This window comes from Heloderma suspectum, chromosome 1 (assembly GCF_057233095.1).
Source record: "Heloderma suspectum isolate Gila_16-S chromosome 1, 16-S_ref, whole genome shotgun sequence".
Classification (NCBI taxonomy): Eukaryota; Metazoa; Chordata; class Lepidosauria; order Squamata; family Helodermatidae; genus Heloderma; species Heloderma suspectum.
This window is the reverse complement of record NC_139458.1, coordinates 412,825,450-412,848,999: the sequence shown is the minus strand read 5'-3', so window position 1 is coordinate 412,848,999 and position 23,550 is coordinate 412,825,450. Positions and strand designations below refer to the sequence as shown.

Here is a 23,550-nt window from a genome sequence, read left to right as displayed (position 1 = left end):
TTGGACTGCAACTCCCATCATTCAAGCTGGCTGGGAGTTGTAGAAACACACAAGACTGCCAAAAATTCACCAGAGGGGAGGCAGTTTTACCTCCCCCTTGTCTGTGAACGCTCCCCCAAATTCAACTAAGACCTTTCATCCCAGATTTAACTCAAATCTGAAAATGGTATTCCTTATCTTTAAAATACAACAAGCACTTGCTTGATTTTGCCAGCTGATTCAAGGCAATGCTTTCTTTCATAAAGCACTGGGGTTTTTTTTCTAGTCCAGGAGAGACTTACCAAACAAATTGCCCTGGCAGTTACTGAAGCTCTGAAACCCGTTGGAGTGGCTGTAGTCATAGAAGCGTCGTTAAGTTAGTCATTCCTTATTCAATTTAGTCTTTTTTGCCATTTCCCCTCCCCTTCCCTTTGCCCTTTGCCCATTACCCATTCTGTTTTTTGGATTAGTTCTGTATAATTATTGTTGAAACACTGTTATAAACAATACAGTGAAATACACACAGCTGGATCTAGACTTAACAGTGCAATCCTATACACGTCTACTCAGAAGCTGAGCCTATTGAGTTCAATGGGGCTTACTCCCATGTAAATGTATACAAGAATGCAGCCAGGCAGAGCAATCCTACCATTTGGGCCAGGAAGATTTGAAGGTGGAGGAAGCACCAAAATGTCCCCTGATCTGCCCACAACATGGTTCAAGATTGCCCCTCCCCTCCCACCTTGCTGATACCAGCCTCAGAGCTCCAACATGGAGGTTGGGATGGGATGGAGCATCTGAGGTCGGATCTTCCCTTCCAAGGGAGGGCATCTCTCTACACCCTTGGAGGGAGAGATCCAATCTTTCCTATTTTCCCAAGGAACATAGGATTGTAGTTGAACTACAGGTGGTTTACAATTGATGTCCCTCTGCTGACGGAATATTCCTTGATCCAGTGGAGGCTTCAATCAGCAGAACAGGGAGGGAAATGATTTTTGGTGATCCCCCCCCCGCCCCAACTGCAGCCCTCTGTGCCACCTCTCACCCTGTTCTGAAGGGTCTTCCAGCCCTCCAGAGGAGATTTCGGGGGTGGGCAGGGGGCTGCACTGGAGGGATTGTTGAAAATCACCTCCCATCTGCTTGACCAAAGAGCCTTCCATCAGCAGAGGGACACCCCTGGATACAACCCTTAGTTCCCATTGAAATCAGTGGAACTTCAGTTACTTGTCCCATTGATTTCAATGGAAAGTAAGTTCAATTAACGGAGGCTGCAATCCTGTGTACACACTTTCATGGAAGTAAACCCCACAGAACTTAATAGGACTTACTTCCACATAGACATGCATAGGGTTGCAGTGTTGGTCTGGACCCAGCCCATGAAAATACCCACTACTGAAGCTATGCTGTTGCCGCCTCTCTCGGAAGAGCAGTTAGGACTTGTGGTTAAGGGTGGGCCAACATGTTCTGTGTCATTCCGTGATGTGCAGGGCAGTGGAGTGGGTGGGGGGTGGGGGCAAATTGGCTGAAAATCCCTCCTCAGTTTCCCTGGGGAAAAAACCAGATGGGTGGGATTGTCAGTGGGAACAGCGTGAGCAGTAAGATATAAGAAACTCTTCTCTCTCTCTCTCCCCGCCCTCCACTTCAAAATAGATGCCCCAAGGGCTCTATTGTGTCGGGAGGAAAGACAGCAAAAAAGTATAATGGAAGACAACTTTAAGACAACTGAGAACGGGGCCCAGCAGCTGTGTTGCTGTTTTGAGCAAGTCTTGGGCCGGGCAATCCCAATGCGTGTGCAGGTGAAAGGGGTTGCACCAGCCAGGTCAGAAGTGGAGTGGAGGGTGAGGATGGCCCAGCCTGGGGTGGGCATTCATTCATTCATTCATTCATTCATTCATTTATTGCATTTATACCCCGCCTTTTTTCCTCTTTCAAGAAACCCAAAGCGGCTTACATTATCCTCCTCCTCTCCATTTTATCCTCACAAAAACAACCCTGTGAGGTGGGTTGGGCTGAGAGTGTGTGACTGGCCCAAAGTCACCCAGTGAGCTTCCATGGCCAAGTGGGGACTAGAACCCGGATCTCTCAGCTCCTAGTCCAACACTCTTGCCACTACACCACACTGGCTCTCTAAGTAGACATGTATAGGAATGCACTGCAAAGGAGGCACTGAAGGACGTTTCTCCGTTCAGGAGGGTTTTTTTCCCCCAACATTGTGGTGGGAGGACATTAAAATGTACATCCACCCCTGTAGTCTGGAATGGTACAGTCCTAGAATCTGCCATGTGATTTTGCTGAACATGTTGCAGAGCAACAAAAAACAAAAATCAGAGCAAATTCTCCACCACTGTTTGCGATGTGGCTGCTATTTTGGCTCACATGTCACTAGACTGTTCTGCCGACCTTCTGATCCTGAAAATACTTCCTTGAATGTCCTTGCCAAGCACATGTGGGATCATGAGGGGAGTTCAGAAAATGAACAGCAAAACGGTCACCAGTGCCATGCTTGGAGTCTTGCGGGAAGATCCAAAAACCAGGGAGGAATTTCTCACCTCGATCAAGAATTAAACGGCAGCAGCTTGTAGCTCTCTGTGGGTTTGGATGCTATGCTAAAAACAAATAGCCAAAATGTAATTGCCTTATGCGAGCCAGTTTTTCCAGAGCCTGTGTGGTAAAAAAACAAAAAAGTGAAAAAAATATATAGAAATAACTGTCACAGTTTTGTTCTCACTTCCAGGCAACAACTTAGAATGTTGTTAAACATTTGCTAGGTGATGCAAGCACCTAACTCCATCTTATAGAAAAGAAAACAGGCATTCCAGCTTAGAGATGTATGAGAATTTCGTTTTGGTACACAAAACATGCAGACATGTTCTGTTCACAGTACTAAACGTGAGCAGGAGTGCTGTTTTTCGTGAAATGTTAGTAAGTTCCCGAATTTCTCTCTGTCACATCAGGCAGACAGCTAGGCTGGTGAGGACGAGGGAGAGGGCCTTCTCTGTGGTGGCCCCACTCTGTGGACTCCCTAGGGAACTCTGCCATGCCCCCTCTTTAATGAGCTTCCGCCACGCATTAAAAATGTGATTGTTCAGGTAGGCATTTGGGATGGGTTAGGGTATTTTTAGAAATACGATGTTTTAATGTGGAATTTTATTGTTTTAAGGAAAGGAAAGGTTCCTTCTGTGCAAGCACTGGGTCATTACTGACCCCTAGAGGGACACCGCTCATGCTGGCATTTTCATGGCAGACTATAGTGGGGTGGTTTGCCATTGCCTTCCCCAGTCATGACTACCTTTCCCCCAGCAAGCTGGGTACTCATTTTACCGACCTTGGAAGGATGGAAGGCTGAGTCGACCTGAGCCGGCTACCCGAGACCCGGCGTCCGCTGGGATCGAACTCAGGTCGTGGGGAGAGTTTCAGTTGCAATACTGCCGCCTACCACTCGCCCAGAGTGGCCAGGTGACTGGCCAGAGGGGTGATTAAGAAATTTAATAAATAAATAAATTTACAATCGCATTTGAGCACCTTCCCCAACTTGGTGCGGTCCAGATGGGTTGGACTTCAACTCCCAGCATCCCCCAGCCAGGCCTGGGAATTGGAGTCCAACACATCTGGAGAGCACCATAGAAGATGGCCGTCCTGCAGGTCATATTCTACTATTCCCCCCGCCCCCCTGCCCACCTTGCCCAAGTGGCTTCCAACCTTGGGTCCCCAGATGCTGTTGGACTACAACTCCCACCCCCATGCCCAATCAGTAGGGTTGATGGTTAGGGATAATGGGGCTTGTAGTCCAACATCTGGCCATCCAGCATTGGGAACTACTGTACACTAGTAGCCCCATTGCAGCTCTGCGTTCTTGCAACAGCCAGGCCTGTGCCTGCGGAACCCACACGGAGAAGGGGCGAGTGCACAGAATCCAGCCTCTACTGCCGATTTTCTAACTGGGATGGGTGCACTCAGCCCTGGCAACTGCATGGAGGGGCGGATTTGTGTGCGTGGTTCCCCGTCCAGCTCAGAATGTGTGCATGGAAGCCTCTTCCGCCTGTGTATGTGTGGTGCTCACTGAACTGCAGTGCCTGTATGTAGCCTTAATACAAGGGGCGGGATCTGCAAGCCTGCAACCCTATGCAGATTTACCATGGATTAAGCCCCATTGCACACAGTACGACTTCCTTCTGAGTAAAACATGTACATTATTGTGCAGTTTATCAGCGTTTTGATTGAAAGCTTGTTTTTCATTAGAGATTCTACTTTCTATCAGCTATGTTTAGCTAGAATCCTTGCTAAATGTGTTTTTTCCCCTTTTGCAAACAAATCTTCCAGCTATAGCTCTTTATGCAATGAAAGTAGTGTAAACACTGCTGTATTATCTTCAAAGAACGGTACAGCACCACTTGAAACGTGCCTTATAGAAGCCCAGTCACTTGACACAATACCGAATAGGTTGGCATTTCCTGCAGAATATTCCTTTGTTAAATGAAAAGCTCCAGTCTCTGTTTTCTGTCTCATAAATGCACTTTTACAGCACGCTTAATACAGCCTCCCCCAACCTGGCACCCGCCAGATGAGTTGGACTACAACTCCCATCAGCTGCAGCCAACATGCCTGTTAGCTGTGCTGGGTGGGGATGGTGGGAACTGTAATCCCAACACATCTGGTGGGTGCCGGGTTGGGAGAAGGCTGACATAATGGGAGGGGCGGGGCAGGGGAAAGGATTGCACTGACCTGTAATTGATATCTACCAAGTAACTCTTTGTACAGTCATTTCATTTCATTTATTACATTTCTATACCGCGCAATGGCCAAAGCTGTCTGGCCAGTTTACAAAGGTTAAAAACCTTAAAAATACAGTATTATGCATGATATAAAAAGAATTTAGCTACGAACAGATGAACGGAGCAGACATACACACACTATCCCAGGATCCGATTAAAAACCTATCATATGCTGTCAAATGCCTGGGAGTGGAGCAAGGTCTTAACCTGGCTCCAAAAAGATTACAATGTTGGTGCCGGGTGGGCCTTGCTGGTGAGTTCATTCCATAATTGGGGGGCTGCCACCAAGAAGGCCCTTTTGCTTGTTGCCACCTTCCGAGCCTCCCTCGGAGGAGACACGTGGAGGAGGGCCTTTGATGATGAGTGGAGTGTACGGGTAGGTTCATGCTGGGAGAGGGGCTCCATCAGGTACTGCACACTGGGAACTGTGGATGCGTACACCAGCACCAGAAACTTCTACAGCTCTTGAAGGCTCATGAGGCCCCCTCTCCCCTAAAAGTTTTTTTAAAAATAATTAGTAAGAAAATAGCTTTAAATGTGGTGCTACAATGTATATGTAACCCTCCCCTCTCTATATACGTTATGTCACTGTACTATTGGATTTATGAAATGTTTGTAATACAGAGCTATAGTTTTGGATCCCAACCTTCTTTATCATAGTTTAATGGTGGATCATTCACTACGTACTTGTATTGTAGTCAAAAGATTAAAAATGGATTGCTCCTGCTGTTGCCCTCCTTCTTTCTTTAATTTGCATTATAATACGATGACCTAAAACAAATTAAACTTGAATCAGTAATGGCACACTTTTTGTTGCAGTATGCTTCGGTGCACCGGGCCCAAACCAATTTAAACAGTCTGCAAAGAGCCCCCTGAATCATCACCATAAGAATCCAACATCTTCCTCAATGTGGTGCCTTCCAGATGTTTTAGACTAGAAGAACTCCCACCATCCCAAGGCAGGAAGGCCAATAGCTGGGGATGATGAGAAGTGCAGTCCAAAACATTTGGGGGCTCTGGACTATATAACGTATTGCAGAATGGGCTTCTACAGTGCCCCCTCCCTGCAACTTCTCTTCCTAACATTTGCTTTAAAAAACCCACCCAGCCACCCACAAACAAAACATCAAGCCTGAGGAAATTTTCTGTGAATCTCAAAAGCTGACTCACTGCTTTATGATTTTTAGTAGGTCCTCCTAAAAGGTATTATGATACTGTTTCTGTCTCATTTACACAAATTGCTTCTCAAAGCTAGCACTGGTGTATATCAAATACTAGCAGCATGTCTTGTAATTGCAATAGGCAGAGTGGAGGTAGTGGCGGGAGCAATTTTGCAGGTCTATGGGACGGGTGTGCAGTGAATTTCCAGTAGCGACAGGGATTTCTGGACACTTGTTGTTGTTCAGTCGTTCAGTCGTGTCCGACTCTTCGTGACCCCATGGACCATAGCACGCCAGGCCTTCCTGTCCTGCGCTCTCTCCCGGAGCGTGCTCAAGTTCATATTCATTGCATCCGTGATGCAATCTAGCCATCTCATCCTCTGCCGTCCCCTTCTCCTTTTGCCTTCAGTCTTTCCCAGCATCAGGGTCTTTTCCAGGGAGTTTTCTCTTCGCATTAGGTGGCCAAAATATTGGAGCTTCAGCTTCATTATCTGTCCTTCCAATGAGCAGTCAGGGTTGATTTCCTTGAGGATGGACTGATTTGACCTCCTTGCAGTCCAGGGCACTCGTAAGAGTCTTCTCCAGCACCACAGTTCGAAAGCATCAATTCTTCGGCGCTCAGCCTTCCTTATAGTCCAGCTCTCACAGCCATACATTACTACTGGGAAAACCATAGCTTTGATTAGACGGACCTTTGTCGGCAAGGTGATGTCTCTGCTTCTTACTATGCTGTCTAGGTTGGCCATAGCTTTCCTCCCAAGGAGCAAGCATCTTTTAATTTCATGGCTACAGTCACCGTCTGCGGTGATCTTGGAGCCCAAGAAAGTAAAATCTGTCACTGCTTCCATTTCTTCCCCTTCTATATGCCAGGAAGTGATGGGGCCAGATGCCATGATCTTTGTTTTTTTAATGTTGAGTTTCAAACCAGCTTTTGCACTCTCCTCTTTCACCCTCAACAAGAGGCTCTTGAGATCCTCTTCGCTTTCTGCCATTAGGGTGGTATCGTCTGCATATCGGAGGTTGTTGATAATTCTTCTTAATTCCGACCTCTGATTCATCCAACCCGGCATTTCTCATGATGTACTCTGCATATAAGTTAAATAAGCAGGATGACAATATGCAGCCTTGTCGTACTCCTTTCCCAATTTGGAACCAATCGGTTGTTCCATGTCTGGTTCTTACTGTTGCTTCTTGACCCTCGTACAGGTTTCTCAGGAGACAGGTAAGGTGGTCTGGTACTCCCATCACTTTAAGAATTTGCCACAGTTTATTGTGATCCACACAATCAAAGGCTTTAGCGTAGTCAATGAAGCAGAAATAGACGTTTTTCTGGAATTCTCTTGCTTTCTCCATGATGCAGCGAATGTTGGCAATTTGATCTCTAGTTCCTCTGCCTCTTCGAAACCCAGCTTGTACTTCCGGTAGTTCTCGGTTCGCATACTGCTGAAGCCTAGCTTGTAGGATTTTGAGCATCACCTTGCTGGCATGTGAAATGAGCGCAATTGTACGGTAGTTTGAACACTCTTTGGCGTTGCCCTTCTTTGGAATTGGAATGTAAACTGACCTTTTCCAGTCTTGTGGCCACTGTTGAGTGTTCCAGATTTGTTGGCATATTGAATGCAGCACTTTAACAGCATCATCTTTTAGGATTTTAAATAGCTCGGCTGGAATACTGTCATCTCCGCTAGCTTTGTTGTTACTAATGCTTCCTAAGGCCCACTTGACTTCACTCTCTAGGATGTCCGGCTCAAGTTCAGTGACCGCACTATCATGGCTATCAGGGACATTCAGATCTTTCCTGTATAGTTCTTCTGTGTATTCTTGCCACCTCTTCTTAATCTCATCTGCTTCTGTTAGGTCCCTGCCTTCTTTGTCCTTGATCATGCCCGTCTTTGCACAAAACATTCCCTTGAGATCTCCAATTTTCTTGAAGAGATCTCTAGTCTTTCCCATTCTGTTGTTTTCCTCGATTTCTTTGCATTGTTCATTTAAGAAGGCCTTCTTGTCTCTCCTTGCTATTCTCTGGAACTCTGCATTCAGTTGGGTATATCTTCCCCTTTCTCCCTTGCTTTTCGCTTCCCTTCTTTCCTCAGCTACTTGTAAAGCCTCATCAGACAGCCACTTTGCTTTCTTGCATTTCTTTTTCTTTGGGATGGATTGAGTTGCTGCCTCCTGAACAATGTTACGGACCTCTGTCCATAGTTCCTCAGGCACTCTGTCTATCAGGTCTAATCCCTGAAATCTGTTCCTCACCTCCACTGTATATTCATCAGGGATATGATTTAGGTCATACCTGAACGGTTTAGTGGTTTTCCCGACGTTCTTCAATTTAAGCCGAAATTTTGCAAGAAGCAGCTCATGATCTGAGCCACAGTCAGCTCCAGGTCTTGTTTTTACTGACTGTATGGAGCTTCTCCATCTTTGGCTGCAAAGGACATAATCAATCTGATTTCGATATTGACCATCTGGTGACGTCCATGTGTAGAGTCGCCTCTTGTGCTGTTGGAAAAGAGTGTTTGCTATGATCAGCATGTTCTCTTGGCAAAACTCTATTAGCTTTTGTCCTGCTTCATTTTGTACACCAAGGCCATGCCTGCCTGTTATCCCGGTGATTTCTTGACTTCCTACTTTAGCATTCCAATCCCCTATGATGAAGAGGACATCTTTTTTTGGTGTTAGTTCTAGAAGGTGTTGTAGGTCTTCATAGAACCGATCAACCTCAGCTTCTTCGGCATCAGTAGTTGGGGCATAGACTTGAATTACTGTGATGTTGAATGGTTTGCCTTGGATTCGTACTGAGATCATTCTATCATTTTTAAGATTGTACCCCAGTACTGCTTTTCCCACCCTTTTGTTGACTATGAGTGCTACTCTATTTCTTCTAAGGGATTCTTGCCCACAATAGTAGATATGATGGTCACCTGTATTAAATTCGCCCATGCCTGTCCATTTTAGTTCGCTGATTCCCAAGATGTCGATGTTCAATCTTGCCATCTCATGTTTGACCACCTCCAGCTTACCTTGATTCATTGATCTGACATTCCAGGTTCCTAAACAATATTGTTCTTTACAGCATCGGATTTTCTTTTCACCACCAGACACATCCACAGCTGAGTGTCCTTTCGGGTTTGGCCCAGCCGCTTCACTCTTTCTGGCGCTACTTGGAAATACCCTCTGCTCTTCCCCAGTAGCATATTGGACACCTTCCGACCTGAGGGGCTCATCTTCCGGCGTCATCTCTTTTAGCCTTGTGATACGTTCCATGGGGTTTTCTTGGCAAGAATACTGGAGTGGGTTGCCATTTCCTTCTCCAGTGGACCACATTTTGTCAGAACTCTCTGCCATGACCTGTCCGTCTTGGGTGGCCCTGCACGGCATAGCTTATGGCTTCACTGAATTACGCAAGCCCCTTCGCCACAACAAGGCAGTGATCCATGAAGGGGTCTGGACACTTGGGGAACTACAAATGCAGGGAAGGGCCATAGCTCTGGTACAGCCCCTGCGTTGCATGCAGAAGGTCCCTGGTTTGATCCCCAGCAGCTCTAGTAGGGCTAGGAAAGAATCCTGCCTGAAACCCTGGAGAGCCGCTGCCAGCGTCGACAATAGTGGGCTAGATCAGAGATTGGGAACATGTGGCCCTCCAGATGTTGGATTGCAGCTCTCATCCCTCATCTGGCTGGGTCAGTCCAATGTTGCAGTCCAAAAACATCTGGGGGGCTGCACGTTCCCATTCCTGGGTTAGATGCACCAAGGGTCTGACTCTGCATAAGGCAGCTTCCTATGTTCCTATGTCCACTCTGCCTTACTGAACCGAGAAGAGAGGTCCTTTCCTGGAACTGTCTCCAGCAGAGGTCATTCCACTTGGCCATCATATAACAGCTGGAACCTGAACTGGCTTATTTTTTCCCCTCTTCCCTCCTCAACTCTTTCCCCACTTTTGTATCATGTCTGTTATCGCAGGGGTTCCCAAAACATCTGCCCACAGGGCCCACTTGGGAGAACTGAACATTACCGAGGTCCACCAACCACAAAATGGCAGTGCAGGAACAGAGTCAGTCACACAGTGGCAGCAGGTGGAGGTGGAGTCCAGCATAATCACCAGCCAATTATTGATATAATTTTCTATGGATACCCAACCCGTCTTTGTACATTTCTAAATTCTTTGTCACAGGGGTTTCCTTTCCATAGGGGTTCAGCTTTCGTTATATTAAGTAGAGACACTGTAGCTGGAGGTGTCAAGGCTCGGTCGCCTCATTTAGGTGGAATTTGCTGATTGGGTTGGGAAAAGTCTGGCCCTCTCGATATTGTCGGACTGCAACTCCCATAAGCCCTCACCTTTGGCTATGCTGGCTAGGGCTTATGGAAGTTGCAGTTTAACAACATTTGGAGAGTCAGGTGTTCCCCACCCCGGCAAGTAGTTTGAAAGACCAAAAAGGGAAAAGGCAGGGGCAGTTCCAGTTTTTTGAGGGCCCTTGGGCAAGGCACCCTCAGCAGCCCGCTCCCTCAGTGAATCTCCCTTCTCACTGCCATCGTCACCAGCTGCTATTGCTCCTCTTCCTCATCATTGCTGCCACCTGTGTGACAGGTTGAGAGCCAGTAAGCAGGTAGGCAGTGGCATCAAGTGTTCCTCCTCCTCACCATCACTTTTGTCTGGTCTAGAATGAGAGACAGGTGAACAAGGAGGCTGCCATGGTGACGAGGAGCAAGTCCATGGGACTCGTGTCAGTGGGCCCCTGCTGGGGTGTGGGCCCTTTGCTGGTGCCCAACCATGACTACCCTTGATGCCGGCCCTGGGAAAATATCATGGGCTGTGGCTCCTGCCTGGATGAGGAAGCAGCAATCCCAGGGGGAACAGAAGAAGGGGAGGAGACAATGAGAAGAAATAAGATTTGGAGAGAGAAGGGTGGGTGGGTGCCATAATGCCTGAGAGGCACCTCAGGTCTTCCAAGTTTTCAGGACACGCACACAGGCTCTTCAGGGCCCTCAAGAAGCTGCTACAGTTCTCAAGGTGAGGAAGACCAGAGAGTAGCCACCTGAGCAAAGGTGTCACACCCAAGCAGCCCTCTTCCAGCTGGGCAAGCCCAGGCTCTTCAGGCAGCTCCTGGATGACTCCAGCTAGGAGGCCCGAGACAGCAGCCAACAGGGGCTCAGATGTCATGACCACAGTGGAGGCTGTTGGCACCGATGTGAGTGGGGCAGTAGATCCGCTCTGGGCTTCAGTCAGAACTCTAAAGGAGCTATCCAGGGTGCTGAACCCACTTTGGGCATAGGGTTCAGCACTTGGAATAGCTCCTTTACAGTTCTAACTGGTTCTGACTGAAACCCAGAGTGGATTCACTGCCAACTGAAATAGGAGCCACCAGCCTCCACTGCATAACCATGATTTATGTACGGCAGCATAGCAGCAGATATACATTCATATAAATTACACGTCCATCTTACTTGCTCTTGGTACTTGCTTTAGCTCCAGCTATTGGGTGGTATAGAGATGTAATAAATACATTGTTTAGAGATACTGATTGAAGCTATTATTTTAATCCCCCCCCCTTTTTTGTGTATCAAGAGCAGTTTGAGAATACTTTTAGTCCACCTTTTCAGTATGGCAAGATGGTTCTGAGTAGGAAATACAGGAGGAAGACGGAAGAGGAAATACTGCCAAATACGCTTTATGATGCAAAGGGAAAATAAATTATGGGCTAAATCCAATGTTTTGTTTTGTTTTATTAAGCAATTAATTAATTAATTAAATGTCTTAATCGCCCATCTGGCCGGTCATCTGGCCACTCTGGGCAATGTACAATAATACAACAGTTTAAAACAATAAAATTTCACATTAAAACATCGTATTTCTAAAAATACCCTAACCCACCTGAAATGCCTGCCTGAACAACCACGTTTTCAATGTGTGGTGGAAGCTCATTAAAGAGGGGGCATGGCGGAGTTCCCTAGGGAGGGAGTTCCACAGAGTGGGGGCCACCACAGAGAAGGCCCTCTCTCTCATCCTCACCAGCCTAGCTGTCCTGGCTGATGGGACAAAGAGAAGGCCATCCGAGGCTGATCTTGCTGAGCGGCCTGTCTGGTTTTGCTGGAGGCACTCCAAGATAGGCTGGGCTGGAACTATATAGGGTTTGAAAGTCAAAACCAACACCTTGAATTTGGCCCGGAAAACAACTGGCAACCAGTGCAACTCCTTCAGCACTGGAGTGATGTGATCACGTTGGCGGCTGCCTTTAATCAGGCGAGCCGCTGCATTCTTCACCAGCATGACAGCAATGTTGCATGACTGGAAGTCCACTTGGGAGTTACCCTTCCCCTCCTCCCCTGTGCAGCCCCTCGAACACCCCAAACTCTGCTCTGGAACAGACTGGGTGTGTGTGTAAGGGTGGGGAGGGGAATTCAATCCACTGGCGATGTCTGTTGTGCTGGCAGGTTGCTGCTGGATGCTAGCCTATTGGGGCATAATATGCTCTGTACTGTGTGAAGACAATAGCTTGGCTTAAATTTGACTAGCGAGATTTAAACACCACATTGGCATAGGGATTAATCTTTTTCAAGTGATGTGCCAAGCACAACAGGTTTAGCACTCTCCAAGGAACAAGCAGTACCTGGGCAAGGGAAACACCAGATTGGGAAAGAACAAATCTCTTTATGCTTGGCAGCTGATCTCTGTTACATAACTGATGAACCACATGCTGGGCTGACCATCGTTTGGAACCGCATGGGAAAATTCTACTATCTGTTTTCTGTTACATAAGCTTTTGAATAATGCATTGTGTGCTAGCAGAAGATTCTTAATAAGCCTTCAGCCTGAAGGCTGCAAAAACAAGCCCTTTGTTTCTTGCACAGATCTTTCTCCTCTCCCTTCCCTGGAAGGGATTTCCCCTTTGGATGCTAAACTCCACAGCATTACAGAGCGACCGCATGAATGCCAGAGCTAAGCTTCTTGTCTAAAACTAAAGCATGCAGTCACAATGGAGCCACTGCCTGCCGAAAGACATTATTTAAGGCCCCTAAAATTAACGCTGGCAACAGAGTCATGTTTGGAAAAGCACTGCGATGCTTTCAGCGTTAATATCTTGCAGGCAGTACAGAATCAACTGCTGACGGTGCCAGCACAATGCTCCTAGAACTGCCCTTTCCCAATTTAATCCTGAAGGATTAAGGCCCGTCGCGCCGGGAGCGAGCTGCCCGCTCCCAAGATGGCGGCCGGAGCCGGGAAGGTGAAGCAGGACATGCCGCCGCCGGGCGGGTACGGGCCCATTGACTACAAGAGGAACTTGCCCCGGCGGGGGCTCTCGGGCTATAGCCTGTTCGCCATTGGAATTGGGACCCTCGTCTATGGCTATTATTCCCTTGTGACATGGAACCGAGAGAGGCGGCGCCTGAACATCGAGGACCTGGAGACGCGAGTGGCCATCTTTCCCCTTCTTATGGCCGAGGATGACCGCAGGATGCTACGCATCTTGCGTCAAAATCTCGACGAGGCCAAGATCATGAAGGACATCCCCGGCTGGCAGGTCGGTGAGTCTCTGTTCCACACCACACGCTGGGTGCCCCCCACGCTCGACGAGCTCTTTTACCTGCACCCGCAGAGCGTGCTCGACAACGCTAAATTTGGTTGCCAGTTTTACGTGTGAGCGGCAGCAGGGTTTGTGTGAACCGCCCAGAGAGCTTCGGCTATTGGGCGGTATAGAAATGAAACGAAATGAATGAGAAATGAAATGAATGAACAGATCTAGAAGCCCGGGCTTGGGACCTTTTTGCAGGTTGTGCCCCTGCCCTCAGCCAAGCATCTCCGCACTTGAGGTGGTGGCGTAGCTCCACTGAGTAGTCTCAAATGGATGACACAAGATCTGTGGTTCAGGGCTCATGCGTGAGCTGGGGCCAACACCGTCCTTGCATGGCAGTGGAATGGACTAGCCCCCTCCCCTCCTCAAGTATTGTCTGAATCAGACTCTCCGCACAAATGCCCTATGGGGCGGGGGGCAATTTTGCATGGAGAAAAAGGTCACATGAATGGGGAGTTTAGGTGGGTGCCCAGTTCACTTCTTACCTGTGCTGTGAAGGGAGCGGGGAGCGGCTAGGCTGCTCCTCCAACATGCAAGGGCAGCACCAGCCCCCAGTGCATGTGGGAACGAGGCAACCACCCCATCACGTTGTCAGTGGTCAATAATAGCGCAGGTGGAAGCAATCTTAATATTTTGGTTATTACCCCTTTGGCAAATTAATCCACAAAGGCTTCTATCGCATGAAGACACCACGGAACTCTCTAAAGAGCTACAGACTCAGAGAATGTAAACTGCACAGGTACAGTCGAGTCACGCAAAGCCTTTCATCCAAGTGGGCGGAGAAGGTGTGCGGCTACGCTGCAGTGGCAACTTGAAACCCCAAGACCAACGTTAGCGCACAGTGCCTTAGGACAAAATGCACATATACGCACATAACCCCACATACACACAGGCTAACCCAAGGACCCCCACCCCCCACCTTTGTGAGAGCCAGAGCGGTGTACTGGTTAGTATGCTGCAAGGTTGGCGACAAGGCTGGGCACGGCTGGGCACTTGTCAAGGACCCACACCCCAGCAGGGACCCACTAACAAGAGGCCCCTGGAGATGCTCCTCCATTTCACCACTGCAACCTGCTTGTTCCCCCAGCTCTCACACTGGCCCAGAGAACGGTGGTGGTGGTGAGGAGCAGGAGATGCCACTGCCTACTTGCTCCCTGGCTCTCTGCCTGCCAAGCAAGCGGTAGCAATAAGAGGAAGAGCAACAGCAACTGGTGACAATGGCAGTGAATAGATTCACTGAGGGAGCAGCCAATTCAGGGTGTCTTGCCCCAGGGCCCTCAAAAACCTGGTGCTGGAATGGGACTTGGGAGATTCGGGTTCAAGCCTCCACTCGGCCATGAAACTCACTGTGTGACTTTGGGCCACTTGCTAGCTCTCAGCCTAACCCTACCTCACAAGGTTGTTGTGAGGATAAAGTGGAGAGGAGGACCATGTACACTGCCTTGGAGGGAAAAGTGGGATACAAATGTATTAAAAAATAATGTAACCCCAGTACTAGTCCAAAGGAACTATGGCCAGAGTAAAGGAGAGGATGGCAAGCAACTGTGCATATCAGAGGATAGGTCTGCAGTTACATTTATTTAGAAAAAAGTATGTATTGCTTCATCAATAAAAATGTTCAAAGCAGAGTACAACCACAATGCAATATTCAAAGCACTTAAAAATAATGGAAAAGCAGCTAAAAATGGCAAGTGGCAGAACAGAACCAACAGTCAAAGGCACAAGGAAACAAACTTTAATTGCCTTCGAAAGGGTATGAGAGCAGGGGTACAGGAATCTCGGGCCTCCAAAAATGGCAAACTGAATTCTAGTCTATAGCAGCCCAGATCAACAGGGTCACGTGATGACCCTGATGACTGCCTTGCATAAAGCCCAACTTTAAAAAATCAGTCAGACTCTTATAATGGGGAAAAGGCAAGAATGCCCTGTTTATTTGAATACAAAGACCAAATAATTCTTTCTAGTGTGCACTCTGTCTCACACACACACTTCCTTCCCTGTAAGGAAGGAAGGGTGAAATGTTGTTGCTTGGCTCTGCATATGCATGCAGAATTCTTGCCTCAAAGTTGCCCCCAAAGATGCTGGCTCTTTGGTTCTTATACTCTTTTTCCTGCTATCAGAAAATCAGTTGCTCAAGCTCCCTCCTTTCACACTCTTTCTTCTCAACCACAGGCTGTCAGCACATGGTCAGAGACTTCAGCACTTTAACACTGATGGCCTCCATATGCTATTAACTTGGGGTTTTCTTCCAAAGGTTGCACAGGTTTGTGTCATCTGGCTCAACGCTTCTTGGTCTGGATAAGATTAGGCATCTTTGCTTTGGAAATGCACAATTGTTCTTCATCCTAGTTTCTTATCATACATTGTTTCCTGCTAACCTGGGAAACTGATCAGGCTTGGCAGCTTTGCAAATGTCTTGTAGCCAGTTTCTTTGCGTAAGCTCTGCAAGCTGTGTGCTGAAAAAACCATCATATTGCTTGTTTTCCTATGCACAGTGTCTCTTCCTAGCTATTTATTCATTCTCTATGCTCATACAGTTTTAGAATTCCAATGGTTTGAAACACTTTATACAAAATAGTGAAAGGCTTAATACCACATCTAAAAGAAAACCCAACTCCATATATTATCTAAAGCAGGGGTGGGCAACATGCTGCCCACTGGCAGCTCCCAGTGCCCAGAGGACCCCCAGAAAAATGTAAATAATAATTTTTGTGGGGCAAACAAAATGCTGCTACAGAGCACCAAAAAGGTCAAAATTATCTTGTTATAACAGTGGAAAGCAAGAACTGCACATAAGAAAACACACACTAAAAACCCCAAATAACATGGGCAGTCACTCTTTGTTTTAATGCAACAAACTGGAAATGCTTTAGATACAGGTTCTCCTCTATATACAAGTAAAGTCTCAGCACTTAACCATGAGGGTAAAGACTCATTTTTGCTAAATGCATTAATTCAACCTTAAATTTCAGCCCAGCAAAACCAAATTAAAAGTAAAAGTGACAGTGTTAAGTGACAGCACATTTGTTACACATCAGGCCTTTGGAATGTGGGACCCATTAAGCTGAATGAAGGCCAGCGGCCATGTATTGCAATCTGCCAGATGCTCAACAACTTTTTGTTTTTGTAGTTCTAGGCAGGTAACAAAAACAGGAAATTTACAGAGCTTCTGGTGAGCTGTGGTTGGCTTGGTGGGTCACAAGTTATGTATGATTTGATACATTCAGATGCAGACTTGCATAATTAATCATTTAATGCCAGTTTTATTTCAGCAGCAGCTCTTCTACTGCTGGTGGACTCAGCAACTCACAATGCAACTTCTAACTCCCAAGATAGCAGAATAACTGCAGGATGAAGTAAAGGCTGAAATATGTTTGCTGTCTTTTAATTTTTACTCAGGGATTTGAAAGAGATAACACGAATGTGGTACTTAAATTAATTACACATCTAATTAAACTAGACACTCATTAAATATTTTTACCAATTTATACCATTAAGTGCAGATCACTCTTTATATTAATAAATTAAAAATCCAAATGACTGCGATCATATCAAATGACCAGGATACACCAGAGCTCTCTTACTGTACATTCATACAAGCGTGTGTTAGTCTGTTTATCCAGGTTTAAAATCAGAACTAAAACATCGCAACTAAAAGTTGATGCACATCCTGAAGGAGTCTTTAACCTTTTATAATAATTAAAATGTTGATAATGTAAAACAACTGTTTTTAAACTCAAAGCTGGTCATTAAAAATAGCATGGTATATAATTAAACAGATGTCTGCTTGTAGTTTTTTGTATCCAAGACTTTCTTCCCACACATTGCGCAGATACCTATTAACAAGAAGCACAAGGAAAGTGAAACGTCTTCTTCTAGTCCATCTAGATGAATATAATGTAATATAATATTGCTTCTCACTGTACAAAATACTGTAAAGTAAACAAGAACAAATTAACAACAGAAGATTTTATGGCAAATGTCTCACCTTTTTTGTAAGCACATCCCTGGCAGTAGTGAGAGCCTGGCTGATGAACTGAACTTTTACAAATTCGGCATATTGCAAATTTGTTTTTGCCATAAGGATCAAACCTAGAAAGATAAAAATAATTGAATTATCTATTTACAAAAAGTGTTCCTATTTACTTTCATAGAGTTGGAGTATATGGGGGCAGGGGGAAGTGGGCAGGACAGAAAATGGAAGTGGCTAAAAATGAGACCCACAAAAGACACTTTGCAGTTTCAGCTGCATAAAACCTGAGCAAATGCAGTTATTCACTTTTGATCTACAAATATGCATTACTATGTACATCAACATCTTCCAAACAAGTATGTATTCATCATGTGTATTCCAAAAGTTTCTTCTCATATCTCTTATACAAATGGGTAAACCATCCCAGAGGATTTATGCACGACAATACTGTATGATGGTTTGAAAGTCAAGTGCGATATAAAAGGCAGCTGCTGTTGCTCCATTTCACTTTTGCCTTACTCCTGCTTGGAGGATCATGAGATAGAAATGGAAAACTTCACAAATCATGAGGAAAGAGTTGCAGTGATTCTCCATCCTTCCCAGTGCCTCCCATCATCACCACCATTCAGCCACTGCAACTACCGTTTCTTCTCTGGTTTGTCAGGTGCTCTAGCCACACAGCCCCATCTCCAGAGCACTTTTTTTTCCCCAGAACAGAGAGGTAGCAGTAGCAATTGTGGTAGCAACAGGCCAAGAGGCACGGTGAGGAGAGCGAAGGGGAGTATAGGAGGGAACTGGCAGGGTACAAGAAAAGAAAAGTCAAAGTCAAGAGACGCCTATTATGGCAAGAGGCCAAGTGTCAACAGTACAATGAGGCACTAGCAGAGTGAGGGAAAAGTGAGAGGAAGCACCAGGACTGCTCTAGACCAGAGAAAGGTGGTGGTGGGGTGCGTGAGAGTAAAGGACAGGAACATTATTTGATTGATTGATTGCATTTATACCCTGCCTTTTTTCCTCTTGCAAGGAACCCAAGGCAGCTTACATTATCCTCCTCCTCCTCCTCCTCCTCCTCCTCTCCATTTTATCCTCACAAAAACAACCCTGTGAGGTGGGTTGGGCTGAGAGTGTGTGACTGGCCCAAAGTCACCCAGTGAGCTTCCATGGCCGAGTGGGGACTAGAACCCGGATCTCCCAGCTCCTAGTCCATATCTGTGTGTGTGCGTGGGGGAAAACAAAAGGAGATATGGGAAGAGGGGAAAAATTCAGGAGAATGTGAGACATGGAGAACAATAGACGGGCAATCCATTTTTTCTAGTATTTGAAAAGTCTTGCATAATATATTAAGACATCAATTACCTTGCCTTCTTTGATGTCAATACCTTATTTTCATTTAGTTTTCTTCCACCACTTTCTGTAAATAAAACGGTTTATTATTTATAAGTAATTGTTTAAATATTATAAATTAAGACCAAAGACTCTTTTAAGCAAGCTTCATCAGTACTTAGCCCAAGGAAGTCTAATCTACAGTCAGGGCCAGAAATATTGGAGCAAGGATAACTGTTTTGGCAGTTGGCCTCTGTATACCACCACATTGAAGTTGAAAGAAAACATACCCAGATGGGAGCGAAGTCAGGACTTTCAGCTGTAATGCAAGGGGTTTGACAAAAGTGGGGCACTAACCATTCAGGAAGGACAGCCAGTGGCATACACACATCCCCATCGTTGGTGGCTCATAAGTAATGGAACAAATGGCTGACAAGCACCTGTAGGGCCAGGTGTGGCCTGTTTCCGGGGCACCCCATGACCAATCAAGCAGATAAAAGGCCTGGAGGTGGTTCTGAGTGTCACATTCGCATTTGGTAGCTGTTCACTGGAACTCCCAACATGAGGTCCAAAGAGGTGTCTATGCAAGTGAAGGAAACCATCATTAGGCTGAGGAAAGAAAATAAACCCATCAGAGAGATAGCAAAAACAGTGGGAGTGGCCAACACAACAGTTTGGAACATCCTGAAAAAGAAGGCATTAACTGGCAAGCTCAGCAACAGCAAAAGGCCTGGAAGACCATGGAAGACAACTAAAGTAGATGACCGCAGAATTTTGCTCATGGTGAAGAGGAACCCTTTCACAACATCTAGCCAGGTCAAGAACGCTCTTGAGGAGGTAGGCATGTCATTGTCAACATCTACAGTCAAGAGACGGCTTTATGAATGTAAATACAGAGGCTTCACAACAAGGTGCAAACCACTGGAAACGCTCAAGAACAGACAGGCCAGATTAGCCTTTGCCAGCAAACACCTAAAAAAGCCTGCCCAGTTCTGGAATAAGATTATTTGGACTGATGAAACCAAGATTAACTTGTACCAGAATGATGGGAAGAGAAAAGTATGGAGAAGGAAAGGAACAGCTCATGATCCAAAGCATACCACATCATCTGTCAAACATGGTGAAGGCAGTGTTATGGCATGGGCATGTATGGCTGCCAATGGAACCGGGTCACTGGTGTTTATTGACGACCTGACTGCTGATAAAAGCAGCAGGATGAATTCTGAAGTGTATAGGGCTATACTTTCTGCTCAGAGTCACCCGAATGCTGCCAAACTGATAGGACGCCACATCATATTGCAGATGGACAATGACCCAAAACATACAGCAAAAGCTACCCAAGGGTTTCTCAAGGCAAAGAAGTGGGATGTTCTTCAATGGCCAAGTCAGTCACCTGATCTCAGCCCAATAGAGCATGCCTTCCACTTACTGAAGGCAAGACTGAAGGCAGAAAGGCCCACAAACAAGCAGCAGCTGAAGGCAGCTGCAGTAAAGGCCTGGCAAAGCATCTCGAGGGAGGAAACTCAGCAGTTGATCATGTCCATGGGTTCCAGACTTCAGGCAGTCATTGACTGCAAAGGATTTTCATCCAGGTATTAAAGGCAATCCTTAAGTTTGAAATGATGTTGGTTTGTTCCATTACTTATGAGGCACCAACGATGGGTGTGTGTGTATGACACTGGCTGTACTTCCCGAAGGGTTAGTGCCCCACTTTTGTCAAACCCCTTGAATTACAGGTGAAAGTCCTGACTTTGCTCCCATCTGGGTGTGTTTCCTTTCAACTTCAATGTGGTGGTGTACAGAGGCCAACTGCCAAAACAGTTGTCCTTGTTCCAATATTTCTGGCCCTGACTGTAAATATGTTCCAGTGGTATACATGTTCCATGTATGTATATAACTAGTAATTCTATGGATCGATTGTCTAGAATTCAGTACTAAACATCAGAACAGAAGATTCTATTTGGGATTATTACACTTTCATTAGAAAGTGCCTGCTTTGTTTCTGAACAGGCACACAGAATGAGACAATAAATCACATATAAGCACCTGACTACTGAGATGATAATCATAAAGATAATGCAGTTTGAAGGAAAGATTTTCAAACTTTTTCTACTGACATTTCAAGACTTATTTACTTCAATAGGAAATAGGAAGTCATCTTAAATAAATATTAGAAATAGATATAAATTGTAGTGATCAATATATTTTAGATGTACCCGTAGTGTTTCTTGCACCATCTTTCCATGTATCAGGTGTAATTACAGTACCAAGCTTTCTCTCACCTATGGAGAAATGTAGAAATACAGAATAAAGTTTGTGATAGTCCAGTCAGTCTTTAGGGGCATAGCATGTTGAGGTCACATCATTAGGCCCACCAGAATATAGTAGTAATGCAAAGTATTTAATTCTATGAATTCAACAGTCATATTGACACCATATGAAACCAGACACCATATGAGAAGTGAACCTCTATTGACAATGCATGGAGTCTGATGCTTATGGGTGAAGGAAGGAAAGAATTATCATTGAATTCAGTGAACCTTACTACCTAGTAAACATGCATAAGGCTGCACCTGTGCACACTTATCTAGCAGTAGGTCCCCCTGAACATAGTATCGCTTGCTTATCTGTAAATATAAATAGGTCCATGCTGTATGTTTGTTATTGCCACAAGAAAGCAGAAATACTGAGCAAATACAAACAGGATACAGTTATGAAAACAACAACTGAGGATTTAGACAAAATGGGATTTGCAGGTTATTATTATTGATGTAAGGTGGGCCCATGTAGGTCTACAGGGATACAGTCAGCAGGAATTCCTGTAATGCCATCTATATTTTCCCCAGTTGCTGCTATCATAGGAATCCCTTCTGTGTATTCACCCTGCAAGCCAGGAAAGATGAGTACTGTTTTCATATATAAAACATGTATTATAGGGGTCCAGTCTCAGATATATGGGTCTGACAATTTGCCACCTAGTTATTCTGAGAATAAAGGAAGTTCCTAAGTAGACTATGTGACTTGCTTTACAGTTCAATTGTACTTGCCCAGCAAAAAAGCTAGTTTGTTTGTTTCATTCTAAGGATCTTAAGAACAAGAATATATAGTTATGTTGTGAATGTAGCATCTCTCTCACACAGGATATCAAAGAGTGCACTGACGTAGGAGTAAGCCCCATTGAATTCAACAGGACTTACTTCTGAGTAAACATGTATAGAATTGTGGTGCAAGTATAGCTTTTGTCCCCAGTTCCAATTTCACTAGGTAGCCATGCTCCTTCAGTCTCAATACCCACCCCACCTACAATAAGGGGATAATACTGACTTAACTAAATAACTTATTCTAAGGATCACAAGATAAAATGCTTTGAAAACCCTAAAGCACTCATTAAGGGCACAATCCTATGGTCACTAGACAGCAGCTAGATGGCCATAGGATTGTTTGGATTCTGGGAACTGAGGTCAGTTCCTGGAAAACCACCTCCCCGCCCCTTCCCCCGCCACCTCGTAGGCGGCATGAATTGCTCCTGGGTTCCACACTCAGATGAGCGGAGCGGGGCAAAAGTGGGCGTTCCTCGGGGCAGGGAGCATGGAAGCATCATACTGATGCATCATTCAGCCTCCCTCCCATGGCTAAACAGCCAAAATCGACCATCTAGCTGCAAATACAGGGCAGCTGGAGCACGGAGGAGAAGATCCCCTCCGCACTCCACCCACCCTGTATTCAATAGGCAGCTGCCTCCGAGTTCAGAGGCAGCAGCCCATCCTGATAAGATTGCTCCCTCTGCGGTGTTATTATCAGAACTCAAGAGGCTACCAGGCTGAGCGGTCTCCACTACTGAACTCAAAGAACTCTGCTGGATCAGACCAAAGGGCTATCCAGTATCCCGTTTTCCACTAGATGCCTATGAGAACCCCCACCCCATGGGACATGAGGAGCAATATTCCTCTTTCTCTCTTGTGGCCCGGCTACTGGTAATCAGAGGCATGCTGCCTCTGCTTCTAGGGGCAGCAAGCAGCTATTATTAGCAGCTATTGATAGCCTTATCCTCCACAGTAGACATCAGTACACCTCCCCACACCACACATGCACACGCTTTTAACGGCCTGGCAAAACTCCCCTCACCACACAGTAATTCCTGCTACTCCTTCAAACTGCTCTATGGCAGTGTTTCCCAAACTTCTAAGATGCGAGGCATGCTTTTACTGAATCAAAACTGGGGGCAAGCCTTACTATCCAGAAGGAAATCTAACCATCCTGTGTTCCTGCATGAGTCACTGGTCTGAAAACCCCATGCACTGACTCATTCAGAGACGCAGCCGGAGGCCTCCTAGAAGGATGAGTAAGCGGAGGCTGCTCGGAGGGAGGCATGCCTAGGGCAGCGGCTCATACAATGACAGCAGTGCACATCGATCTCCCCAGGGGCTACTAGTAGAGACTCATACAGAGACACAGCAGCCAACCTCTCCTGTGGGCGGCTGCTTAGGTGCCCATAAGAGCCTTGAACGGATTGTACTGATTTCTTTTGGCCCAAGAGCCACTCCCTCAGAGTCGGGGGCGAACCACCACCCTGAGGCCTCACGGGACCCACCACCCCGCCAACGGCATCTTAAAAAGCCCCCATCACGTCACACGCTAACCCCCCCCCACCATCAACTCACACTTCTCGCACACCATCGCGACGAAGCCCACGACAAACGAACGGCCGAACTAGCGCCGTGCAGCGAGCAGCAGCAGCCACCTCTGCCACCCCAAGAACAAAACAAACTCCCCTC

General features: G+C 46.2%; 2 protein-coding genes and 1 pseudogene across 5 annotated transcripts in view; 2 read left to right on the top strand and 1 right to left on the bottom strand.

The window, feature by feature from the left end:
* The window catches only part of LOC146360163 (GTP cyclohydrolase 1-like), a 17,057-nt gene extending 14,469 nt beyond the window's left edge, over window positions 1-2,588 (top strand). The window contains exons 5-6 of the mRNA XM_084829012.1: window positions 266-359; window positions 2,421-2,588. Of these exons, the coding sequence (XP_084685138.1) occupies window positions 266-359; window positions 2,421-2,544 (218 nt within the window). The 3' untranslated portion in view covers window positions 2,545-2,588. The remainder of the gene's footprint in view (window positions 1-265; window positions 360-2,420) is intronic.
* The window catches only part of CRIPT (CXXC repeat containing interactor of PDZ3 domain), a 24,030-nt gene extending 480 nt beyond the window's left edge, over window positions 1-23,550 (bottom strand). Inside the window, exons 1-5 of one of the 3 annotated variants that reach the window (XM_084829010.1) lie at window positions 23,437-23,550; window positions 20,992-21,057; window positions 18,809-18,863; window positions 17,468-17,571; window positions 2,529-2,640 (exon numbers count right to left, since the gene is read on the bottom strand). In XM_084829010.1, the coding sequence (XP_084685136.1) occupies window positions 2,534-2,640; window positions 17,468-17,571; window positions 18,809-18,863; window positions 20,992-21,057; window positions 23,437-23,452 (348 nt within the window). In that variant the 5' untranslated portion in view covers window positions 23,453-23,550 and the 3' untranslated portion in view covers window positions 2,529-2,533. Of the gene's footprint in view, window positions 1-443; window positions 2,641-16,290; window positions 17,316-17,467; window positions 17,572-18,808; window positions 18,864-20,991; window positions 21,058-23,436 lie in introns of those variants that run through there. The other 2 variants (XM_084829009.1, XM_084829011.1) reach the window with 2 other exon arrangements.
* LOC146360162 (NADH dehydrogenase [ubiquinone] 1 alpha subcomplex subunit 13 pseudogene) lies at window positions 11,643-15,622 on the top strand (annotated as a pseudogene). Its single transcript, XR_014786945.1, has one exon. The product of XR_014786945.1 is annotated as an NADH dehydrogenase [ubiquinone] 1 alpha subcomplex subunit 13 pseudogene (transcript).